At 47.0% G+C, this 12,289-nt stretch overlaps 1 protein-coding gene across 2 annotated transcripts in view; it reads right to left on the reverse strand.

Annotated features, from left to right (window-relative positions):
- Positions 1–12,289, reverse strand: part of agap1 (ArfGAP with GTPase domain, ankyrin repeat and PH domain 1) — a gene marked incomplete in the record, with an annotated part of 127,447 nt that overhangs the window by 40,915 nt on the left and 74,243 nt on the right. For both annotated transcript variants that reach the window (XM_030354494.1, XM_030354493.1), the window contains 3 exon segments: positions 2,944–3,036; positions 3,540–3,695; positions 5,000–5,127. In XM_030354494.1, coding sequence (XP_030210354.1) covers positions 2,944–3,036; positions 3,540–3,695; positions 5,000–5,127 — 377 coding nt within the window.

Genomic DNA, 12,289 nt, shown 5'->3' on the forward strand with positions numbered 1-12,289 from the left:
CCCCCCCCCCCTCTGCCTCAACCTCAAACCTCCTCAGACGTGGAATAAGTATGCATGCACGCACGCGCGCACACACACACACAAACACACACGCACACACAAAGCACCTCTAAGGTAGATGTCCTCCATTTGAGTCATTAGAAGTGTAAGCGCTTATGAGACGATGGATATTACACATTATATAAGTAGGGGGCACATGTCTGCCTGTGTGTAATATGACATCTATCTATCCATCTATCTATCTGTATTATATATGTAGGGAAATCTGTCTGTGTGTAGGGAGGTAGATGTGTGAAGGGGTGTGTGTGCGTGCGTTCGTATATGCGTGTCTGTGTGTGTGTGTGTGTGTGTGTAGCAGTGGATGTGAGAATCGACAAGCTTTTGGCCGCCAGTAATTGCCGCCGAGTGGAAACCCGCCCAGTCCTTGTTAGAGGCTGCGAGCTCCGCCACCTGTGTGTGCGTGTGTGTGTGTGTGTCCGTGTGTGTGTGTGTTTTAATGAGCGCTGGGCTACGTAATGATGGCACTCTTTAACAAAGGACTTACAGAAGCGCAGGGTGGTGTCAGCGAGTAAGGAGAGAGAGAGAGAGAGAGAGAGAGAGAGGAGAGAGAGAGAGAGAGAGAGAGAGAGAGAGAGATGCTCAGCAAGGAAATAGATGCCTACCCTTGTTTCTTCTTAGAGCTTGTAATATACGCATGTTTTCAGGTTTTTTTTTACAATTCAAACGTATTTCGATTTTATCTCTCACAAGACTTCCCGCTTAGACGATTAAAACAGAAGTAAACTTCATTCACAGACAACAACTTTATATCGCCCACCACACAGGTGTGTGTGTGTGTGTGTGTGTGTGTGTGTGTGTGTGTGTGTGTGTGTGTGTGTGTGTGTGTGTGTGTGTGTGTGTGTGTGTGTGTGTGTCCAGCAGGAGGGTTACTGGGAGGACTGGATGAGTAGAACGCAGACCGTGGGCAGTGTGCACTCATTAAAAAGTGTGCAAGTGTTTGTACACACACACACACACACACACACGAAAAACCTTAATGGGGGAGAAAAAAACGGATTCCCGTACACACACGAGAAACAGAACGAATGCAAGAGTACACACACAGACACACACACACGCACAGACACACACACACACTGCTGCCAAACTACTTGCTGCTTCTACTACTGCTTTTCAACAACATTTCTTCTCTCTGTGTCTGTCCGTCTGTCCGTCCATCCATCTATCCAATCAGATAGTGGAGGATTACATGAAAATAGACAGAGAGGGAGAGAGAGACACAGGAGGGAGATAGAGAGACACCAGGGAGAGAGACGGTAGAGATATAAAATAGGTAGGGGTAGAGAGAGAGAGAGACGGTAGGGAGATAGAAGAGGTAGGGGTAGAGAGAGCGAGAGAGACGGTAGGGAGAGAGAGAGGTACTGAACTAGACACAGGTTCGGCTGTCACACACAGATAAACACGCACCTCATTAAAAGATGTCTGCTCTACAAAGTATCAACAACAGCGTCAGTTAACAACGTGATGAAGTAATAAACAAAACATAGTAAACTGTGAAGCTTTGTACAGAAACACAAGCTTCACACACACCGCCGGACACAGTGTCCTTCACTAAAGGCTTGACAGATGTCATAGTCTATCTATATGTTCAATGGCACTCCCCGACCACATGGGGGCGCCTGCACGTCCTGGGGAAGTTCGAGTTCGGGATAGAACTCGATATATTATATATAGTATAAATAAAGTTGCTATAGTTAAGATTTAAGAGCTGATATATGGATATATATATATATATATATATATACATATATATATATATATATATATACATATATATATATATATATACATATATATATATATATATACATATATATATGTAAATAACACATCCACAAGTATTATTAAAGATGCTGACGGTAGATTTAAGACCTACAATATATATACTAGGATTATTAAAGGGTGCTGTAGATAAGAATTCAGAGCTATTATTTAAGCGTAATTTGTTAGAAATGGCCCAGCCATCTGTCGGCTGTTATTAAGTGAAATGCTCTGTGAGAATATCAGTTTCTGGTTGACTGCGCCTGTCTCCATATGAGACAATTTGCTAGACCGCTCCCAGCTCATTTCTGACCAATCAGGTCATCTCATCCCTAATTGGTTTGAGGAATTCATCCTGACCATTAATTACAGGTGTGTGAATGCAAAACTCCTCAAATTCGAGAAAACATAGGAAGGGAAAGAGCAGAGGGAGGAGATGCTTTTTGGGGTTGTTTAGTTTTAAGATCTTGTCCTCTTCTGCACTTTTTTTTAAAACTCACAAATCTTACATACAGACCCTTTAATGACTCATAATTGCATACTTTTAATTGACAACTTTGGAAAAGACTAAATTACCCCAAAATGTTTTTAATTGCCTGGCGTTGTGTGTGAAACGTGTGGGACAGGAAAATAGAGGGGATAACTCGGGTTCCACAACAACTTTGGTTATCTTCCTTATGAACAGAGTATTCATGAGTATCACAGACTGAAGAGGAGAGAAGCACAGAGACATGCAGAGTATCATGAAGACGGAAGATGAACAGAGAGACGTAAAGACGGAGAGAGAGAGAGAGAGGGAGGGGAGAGAGAGAGAGAGAGAGAGAGAGAGAGAGAGAGAGAGAGAGAGAGAGAGAGAGAGAGAGAGAGACACAGAGAGAGACAATGGGGAGTAACGGGCAGAACGGAAGGCTGTTCTCCCTCTCTCTGTCTCTCCTCCTTCTTCTCTCTGTCTCTTAATGACCTCCTCTTTCCTTCCCAGGAGAGAACCACTCCACTCTAATTGATGTCAAGAGTGCGATATCACTATTAATCAGCTATGAGAGCGAGAGAGAGACATGGGGAGAGAGAGAGAGAGAGAGGGAGAGAGTGAGGGAGAGAGTGAGAGAGAGGGGGGCCTCTGACCTGTTTGATGGGTATGGCCCGGCCGCTCCCGATGCTGTCCGCCCGGTTCTCCAGGCCCTTCTTGTCCTTGTCCGGGTCGCTGGGCTTGCGGGACTGTGGAGAACCAACATGGCCGTCATCTTGCGTCTGTATGTGTTTTGTCAGTGTGTGTGTGTGTGTGTGACGTGTAAGTGTGTGTGTGTGTGTGCATTCGCGCCTGCCTGTGTGAAAGTGTGTTAGTCCTTATTTGGGATTAACTGTGGACGTTTTTTTGCGTCCATGTGTGTGCGTGTCTGTGTGTGCATCTGTTTGTGTGGGATTGTTTGTGTATGTGTGTGTCTGTGATTGTTTGTATGTGTCTGTATTTTTTTCTGTGATTGTGTGAGTCTGAGATCGTGTGTGACCGTGCGTCTGTCTGTGATTGTGTGTGACTTTGATCGTGTGTGTGTGTGTGTGTGTCTGTGATCCTGTATGTGTGTGGTATTGTGTGACTGCTTGTGTGTGTGCGTGTGTGTGTGTTTAAGAGTCAGCGGGCGGTCCACGAGCGTGTTTAAGTGCGAGCGCGTCCTGCTAGGATGTGTGTGTGTGTGTGTGTGTGTGTGTGTGTGTCAACTCACGGTGAAGAGGTTGGAGCGCCGTTTGGACTGCTTGCGGACGGGCGTGGGCGTGTTGGTGGCCGGCGGCACGTCGATGCGCAGCTCCTTCTGGCTGGTGGACGGCGTGGAGGGGACGGAGGACGAGTAGTCACTAAGACTACCGCCGCCGTTACTGGTCTGCAGGGAAAGGACCTTCATTATATACATTATATACATTATATATACCGGGGACCAGTAGTCACTCTGACTGCAGCCGCCGTTACTGGTCTGCAGGGGGAAGACCTTCGTTATATACATTATATATACTAGGGACCAGTTGTCACTCAGTCAGCTAACTCCAGCGTCACTAGTCTTGATGCTAAAAAGAGTACTTGGCATCATGTAGTGTCTTATCCTAGCTATCTTTGTTGCATATGGAGAATGGGTCAACCCAACAATTGTAAGTGCTTGGAAATCTTTACCGCACCGACGGCGACATATTGTCGTTTCTCTTTCTTCTCAAAAAAATGTATTTATTGTAAGTCGCTTTGGATAAAACTTCCTGAATGTAAATGATGGACAGGAGCTCTTTGACACGCCGAGAGCTAAACACTGACCCAGCTCATACTATAAGACATACCACACTCTCATCTGAGGGACAGGACCACTACACCTCGTCCAGCCCGGCAGCGAGGCAGCGGTGTTCATCCCATTAGCACTGTGCTAAGCCCCCCCCCCCCCCCCCCCTTTGAAAACACCTCTAATCACGCCATGATCTAGCTAGGCTAACAACAGAGGGCGAGCAAGAGGGAAGGAGAGAAAGAGCGAGAGAGAGCGAGACAGTGAGAGAGAGAGACAGGTGTGTGTGTGTGTGTGTGTGTGTGTGTGTGTGTGTGTGTGTGTGTGTGTGTGTGTGTGTGTGTGTGTGTTGCGTGCGTCTTGCAGAAGATAAACGGTGGCCCCCTGGGAGCGGGCCCCGGCGCGGTGTAGACCTCTTGAATGATGGCTTTTTAATGAGGAATCAATGGAGGATTGAGTGGTGGCGATCGAAGAGGAGCCCTGCCCAGAGCTGGCGACCCTGACACTGATAGAGTGGAGGACACACACAGAGCCCTGCTTGTGTGTTTATGGATGTGTGTGTGTGTATGTGTGTGCGCGTCTTTGTAAATGTGTGTGTGTGTAAGTTGAATATGTATCTATATACTGTTCTGTGTTCCTCAGAGTGAGTGAGTGAGTGAGTGAAAGAAAGAAAGATAGAGAGAGAGAGAGAGAGAGAGAGAAGGACAGAGAGAGAGAGAGAGAGAGAGAGAGAGAGAGAGAGAGAGAGAAGGACAGAGAGAGAGAGAGAGAGAGAGAGAAGGACAGAGAGAGACAGAGAGAGAGAGACAGAGACAGAGACAGAGACAGAGAGACAGAGAGAGAGAGAGAGAGAGAGAGAGAAGAGAGGGCATGAAAGCATGAGAGAGAAGGAAGAGTGAGCGGGTGTGCAGGTGACCTCTGACCTGTGTGATGTGGACTGCCGCCACGGGGTTGGAGCAGACCGACGTGTGGCTGGGGGAGTTGGGCAGGGACTTGCAGGGTCCGATGGAGAGCTGCTGCTTCTTCCTGCTGGCCGCCACCTTCTGGGCCACTGCACACACAAACACAGACACACACGTTACTGTTGGTGCAAGGCGCAAGTGATCCACAATCAATCGATTCAAAATGTGTAATTATCTGTGTGTGTGTGTGTGTGTGTGTGTGTGTGTGTGTGTGTGTGTGTGTGTGTGTGTGTGTGTGTGTGTGTGTGTGTGTGTGTGTGTGTGTGTGTGTGTGTGTGCACTTATAATTTCTTGTCCGTTTTAAGAGGCATTGCAATTAATGAGTGAGATTAAATGTTTCCATTGTGGAGATCTTGAACAGACCGAATGAGCTTAGGAGGGAGAGAGAGAGAGAGTCCATTTGTCCTCTTAGCACTGAGGCTCGGTCGCCCAGAAAACCTTCTCATTCGGCAGTTTATCTGCTCTGCTGGACACTTGTTGAGACCCACCGTTATCGTATTTTTTATTCTACCATTACTGATAAGAAAGAGAGAGACAGGGACAGAGTAGGAGAGGGAGACAGAGAGACAGAGAGAGAGCGAGAACCTCCCCATTCCACATGTTGTTCCCCTTAAAGGAACAAAATGATGAGTAGAAATATGTAGTAACTACAAAAATCCCTAAAAATGTTTCCGTGAAATGTCATTGTAGACAATCCTATCCCTAGAGATGCTGTCAGAAGCCATCAGGTGATCTGCCAGCTACTTTGTTATGGCTCTACTCAACACAATCCTTCTTACCCGCATTTCAGTGAACATTTGAACGTGGTTTTCAACCAGTTTAATAGAGTCTTCATTAAGTTTGTTTGATTCAAAAGTGCCATTATGAAGATATGCTTTTCATTCTCTTTGGCGACACCTATCTGACATTTATTTACATGAGAATCCCTTGAGATAGCTGCTTTAATGTTGAATTCGGTCTCTAGACCATCACCACACTACCCTTCACTGGAACTATCAAAAACCTTTATGTCATGTTCAGCACACGGAAAACAAAATTCTGGGGAAGGAGTTAATTCAACACAGCGCCATCTTTAATCCCCTCCCTATTGAACCCAGGAGAGAGTGCCATTGTTCCCGAAGGAGTACTTGGACTGAGAAACTAACGTCTAATCTGTAAGTGTGCTTCAGAGTTCCCTAGCCAGGAGAGAGTTAACTCTTCTACTGCTTAAAAAAGAAAAGAAAAAACCTCACTCCATTATCCCAGTTCCAATAAACAGGGGCCGCACGTCCCCTCGCACGGTCGCCCCTGACGACCAACGCCACCGCGTTAATTGGTCTCGTTAAAGACCCCCGCTTCCCGTTAATGAGCGGAGGGCCGTCGTAAACATTTACCTTCAGCCTACTGGGGGTCCGGGCCAAGGGTAGAGAGGGGCCGAGCCACCGGACTCAAGACGCACTGGAGACTCACGGGGAATGGACACGCTACGATCCTCGAGGAAACTGCGCCTGCGCCGCCATTACAGGCCGATACGTGCAATTATTCGTACGTGTCATAATGTGTGTGTACGATGTGTGTATGCTGGTGTGCGTACGTTTGCATTATGTGCGCATATATTTGTATGCATTATTGTATACGTGTACATGTGTGTACGTTGGTGCATAAAGTATTTTATTATGCCGGACGTTTGCAATTCATGTTAAAAAAAGAAAAAAAATTGTTGAGTCAGCAAAGCATGAATTTATAATTGTTTAAATAATACTATTCACTATTTATAACTGTCAATTTAAGTTGACTGTGCTGGTGGCTACACAACTTGAGTGATGCGAAGCAGTGATGAAAGTAAAGAGAGTAATTGTTGAGAAAATTATTCTTTCGGAGTATTGAATGGACACAATGCACATCCTATGTTGTAAAATTATATCATATGGAATATATATTTCAAAGTTGTAACATTGACGATGGATAAAAGAGAAAAAAATGGTCCCAAAAAGGCATAGCTTAGAGCGACGTGATTGGTGGAGGGGGCCGGTCTGAGACGGCTGGGCCGACCAATGGGGTGCAAGGTCTCTGCGCCAAAGCTGGCGGCATTTCCCTAGCGCGCGACCAGGCTGTACATTACTATGTTAAGGGTAGTTATGATAGGGTCGCGCTAAATATTAACACTGTGCACCTAATGCAATATAACTTCACCCATCAATCTCAGCTCTCCGCTGAGAGGCTGCCATTGAGTCCAATGAAAACGTCTCCGCTTTGATCAGATTTATGGACATACTGAGAGACTACTGGAGGGAGGGAGGGAGGAACCGGAGGGTGTAGGCCGGCTGACAGAGCTGCCCGAGTGTGTCGCCCGCCGTTAAGTTACGGCAAGGGTGGCGACTGCGAGTGACAAGCTAGCCGTAATGACTTTGCTCGACTGCTTCCTATTCTTCTGCTCGATTACATTCACCTGCTTCTTCTGTCTTTCTGTGACGACGGTTGAATGGCTGAAGGTTATCCCTTTTCGAATTGGGAAGTTTGGGCTATTGTAAGTGATGCTGACACTGTTTGCAGGAGGAGTCGTTTTCAATCAGACTATATCTTCTGTCTACGAAGGAGGAAGAGCGAGATATTGGGATGTTTAAAGGAAGGAGAGAAGGCAAGGCAGGAAATGTGAAGAGTCGCTGGTGTAGCGAGAGAGGCTGATGAGAAGTGAAAGGTGTAGATGTGAGGAAAGGAGAGGAGGAGAGGGAGAAAGAGGAGTGGAGAGGGATAGGAGAGGAGAGGAGAGGGTAGGAGGAGAGGGGGGATGAAAGGAGAGGAGGGGAGGGTAGGAGGGGGAGAAAAGAGACGCGAAAAACTATTGGAGAGGAGAAGGAAGGAGAAGAGGAGGTAGGAAAGGAGAGGAGAGGGGAGAGGAGAAAGTGCGGGAAAAGAAAGGAGGGAGTGAGAGAGAATGTATCTGGAGGTCGATAGAGAAGGACAGCTAACCTTTTTCAATGAGCTACCCTACCAAGCCACACACACACTCACACGGATGCTCCTGACACCTCAGAGAGCCTGATGACCCTGGTTAAGTAGGGCACGGGCACACACACACACGCACGCACACACACACACACACACACACACACACACACACACACACACAAAAACAAACACCATCAGTTACATCAGTGCAGGATAAACCAGATACTTCCTCAGTGCCACTGAGCAACGCTATACAACCCATCTTGGACGATCAACAATGGTTGCTGCTAAGCTGTGGCGAAGAGACAGCGTTTAGCATGCCTCCTCGCTCCTCACACTATTACACAACACCCACACCCACTGTTTGTGTGGGGCGCCTCAGAAGGAGTATCCTCATCCGTCCAGACATTTCTCCCCCTCCCCCATCTCTCCCCCGCCCCCCCCCCCCAAACAACTCTCCACAGTCATATCCCTCCTGCCCAATCTCTCCCCTCCTATATCTCTCCCTCCTCCCAAATCTCTCCCTCAAATATCACTCCCTTCCCACATCTCTAATATCTCTCCCCCATCTCTACCCTCCCACATCTCTGGTATCTCCCCCCCCCCCCCCCCACATCTCTCCCCTCCCACACTCTCCTCCCCACACGCTATGCCTTAAAATATAAATAAAACTGAAGACCCCGCCCCCACTTGCTGTTCTGCCGACATGATGCCCACAGACAGCACCTCAGAGCTGCTATCAAAACAACTGGCCGCTAATGTGTCTTAATAACCCCGCACACACACACACACACACACACACACACACACACACACACACACACACACACACACACACACACACACACACACACACACACACACACACACACACACACACACACGGAGGTATGCTAGCAAACAAAAGCAAGTTCAATAATGTTTCACTCATGCTTTAGCGTACATATGGGATACTCCTAGAAATAAACTGTCAAATTGCAAACAATTCTGATCATGTGATGGGATGTTGTCAAAGTCAACGAAAAATAGGCTGTGAACAGGATTTTCTGGCCTTCTGTTGTCTTATTTACACATTTCTGTGACTACTGCCAAGGACTATTTCTTGACGAGTATGTATCCTTAACATCATTAATGATACAAATGCAGCTTTGCATATTTGTATACGTTTGGTTAGTGTGTCCCTGTGTGTGTGTGTGTGTGTGCGTGTGTCACCGTGTGTGTGTGTGTGTGGGGGCCGGTCACCACAGAGGAAGAGACTAGTTTTCTCTGCTTGTTAGCGCGCGCTAACAAAGCACCGAGCCAGGGTGTTCTGACACCAAGGTGACCCCCCCCCCCAGTCAGACAGGACGGGGGCTCGTTTAGCGGCAGGGCTAATTACACAAGCACACCAGTGGCGCATGGATGTCTGATGCAACGTCCAAAAAATGTAACAACTTCACTTCTCAATGCATTAATATTATTTCCTAAAATATCCCTGCTTAGGATTCTGCATGTGGTGTGTTATGTGTGATGTGTGTGTGTGTGTGTGTGTGTGTGTGTGTGTGTGTGTTGATGGCATTATGGCGGATTGATTCATGTAGGTGTGTGCGCTTGCACCGTCTCATGTGTGTGTTTGCAACATTGTCCTATGACACCATATGGGCTGAGAACCAATCAGGGTGGAGGACACTTGAATACACCCAAATAAATCACTCGTATCGTATAAATCACACCATGTATAACGGAATCTGCTTTATACACAATAGGAACTTAGCCCGCACACTACTCGCAAAGACTCGTAGTAAACATCGCATGCACACATCGCACACACACACACACACACACACACCAAAGGTACATTATGTAAAAAAAACGGGGCACAACGCACACATTTAGAAGTACTTAAGAACACGGCGCCGGACAGATCCGGTCTCGCCCTCGTCACTCCGAATCGGAATCCCGTCAAATTAGTGCACGTCAGCGCTTATTTGTCGGACATGGAGAGTCCGAGAACCGTCAGTGAAAATTCACTTTATTATGGAGCAGCTGCATATACATACAGGACTTGAGTGGGGGGGCTTGGGGGTGGGGAGGGGGAGGGGGGGGGGGGGGTTGGCTGCAATTAAGGCCCGACTAGCCGAGCCCGGTAATCAATGGAGAGATTGAGGCTAAGGGGGGGGGTCACGGAATATGCATGTGAAATCAATAAGCAGCACGCTTAGGAACGATTTGACCGTTAATAAATTGTGATTTTATTTTCCAATACAGTCTGGCGAGGGGGGAGACGGGGGAGACGGGGGGGGGGGGGAGACAACAACAAGAAACAAATTTGTGAATGTTGCAAATGGCATTTGTAACATTAGAGATAAATAAATAAAGGGCTGGGTAGAGGAGCGCTTGATGAGCGGCGTGTCAGAGGGTTATCGGACATGTCTGGACGTCATTAATTCAGCGGGAGCGCAGTGGTGCCACGACTAATTATCGTTTAACGGGCGGTGCAGTGTGTCGATGTGGTGGTGGTGGTGGTGGTGGTGCAGGAACACACATCCCCCGTCACCTTAAACCTGGACTACACTCTCTGCGGGCTGTGGTCTCGGGCTCCGCTCCTAAAGGCTGATTATGTGCGCATTATTTATGGTAATGACTGTCGTGGGGTCAGTGGATGGGGCCTCGACTGCTACACACAGCAGGACAGCGCTGCTCTGGTCCAAAGGGAAAGACCCATTAGGGTCCGTTAACATTTTAATACGCACATTGTTTTTTTTGTGTAAGGCGTGTGCTGGATTCTATCGCGTTCGTTGTTTGTGTGTCAATCATTTGTCGATTTATTTTTGTGTTTTTTGCATTTTGTGCGAAAAATCCGAAACGCATTTTCACATACGAGCACAAAACTGTTTGCGTGTATTTGAGCATTAGGCAGGCACTGAAGTGTTTTTTGTGACTAGCATGGGACAAAAACGTCTCCCATATGCCCTCAATGTAAATGTAATGCAAATGTAATGTAAATACTTCAGAGGGCAAGCTATGAATTGCTGAATATGTAAGAGCAAGTGTGTGCTTTTATGCCCAGATTAAAAAGATGAGTTACGATACAAGGTCACAGCCGATAACGACAACAACACAACGCATGGATTTTCTAACCCATTACATCTCCGTAATGAGAGCATCTTCTGATGATGCAACAGCTCCTGGCCAATCACAGTAGGTTTTAGATTCAGTTGGGCGCATTATTGCCTTTTGTGGCTTCCGCAATACTTGTATCGTCAGGTGGATTGGTTTTATTTACATTTTTTGGGCAGAAACCTCAATGTAGGGCACACACACACTAGGCCATCTGTACCGTACTCAAGTACGTTTGCCCCCTAAAGTCTAGCTCGTTTGGCTAGTGTGAGGCTGAGCACACAATCCGTACTACGTGGCCTGAGTACACTTCAGAGAGGTGTGCTCAGGCCACGGTACGGATGCTAAGGAGCCGACACGCGCACACGCACGGCGATGCAACCTGAGCTGCATGACGTATAGTCCATGCGACCCTTCTCTCCCATTAAACAATAAACACGGCGGAAAGCGGTTCACGAGTGTGTTCACTTTGGTGCGATAGCGAAGCTGAGTGTTTGATCAAAAATCCCACGTTCGTCACGGCTTTCTTGGTTCCCTGAAGAAGGCGAAGCAGAGTCTAGACCTCTTTAGAATAATTTGCATACCCCCGAATGTTTTTATTTTTTTTATGAAGGAAGACACCCACATGCAAGAATAAGTTCACGTCTGAGTGTAGGCAACAAACGCAATTTACTATTTACAAGTGCAAAAACGCCAACATATTCGTTATTTTGCCGATCACTCGATTTTCGAAGTGATCAGCCTGGAACTGCGTAGCCGTCGCATTAAAAACAGAATGGAACCCAATAAACTGCCAATGTGTGTAGTTTCCGGGAGGGTAAATTGGGGTGCTAGCTCAAGCAAGCAATTTACCTCGGGCCGTGGAAACGCGCGGACCATGCCGCGAAAAGGCTTGCGTAAAACGGCATATTTGTCAGTGTAAAAAATGCTCAGGGAGAGAGGGCTGTATCTGAGTAGAACGGCTCCAAATCAGCAACAAAGTCAGTAAAGTGCCAATTGTGTTCTCTGTGTTGTTCTCCATTGTTGTTCTACTAAGCAGCGGACGCTTGTTGATGACGTATGACGGAGAATTACGGTAGAAATTTGTTTCTACTCTACTCAATCGTCCTTGAGTACGGTGCAGGGCAACTTTGCCTGGTTTGAGTGCGCCCGTATTCTCTGGGGAAGCTAATAGCGTATTCGCCTATATTGTGTATTCGCCTATATCGTCAACTACATACCAAA

This window comes from Gadus morhua, chromosome 4 (genome assembly GCF_902167405.1).
Source record: "Gadus morhua chromosome 4, gadMor3.0, whole genome shotgun sequence".
Lineage (NCBI taxonomy): Eukaryota > Metazoa > Chordata > Actinopteri > Gadiformes > Gadidae > Gadus > Gadus morhua.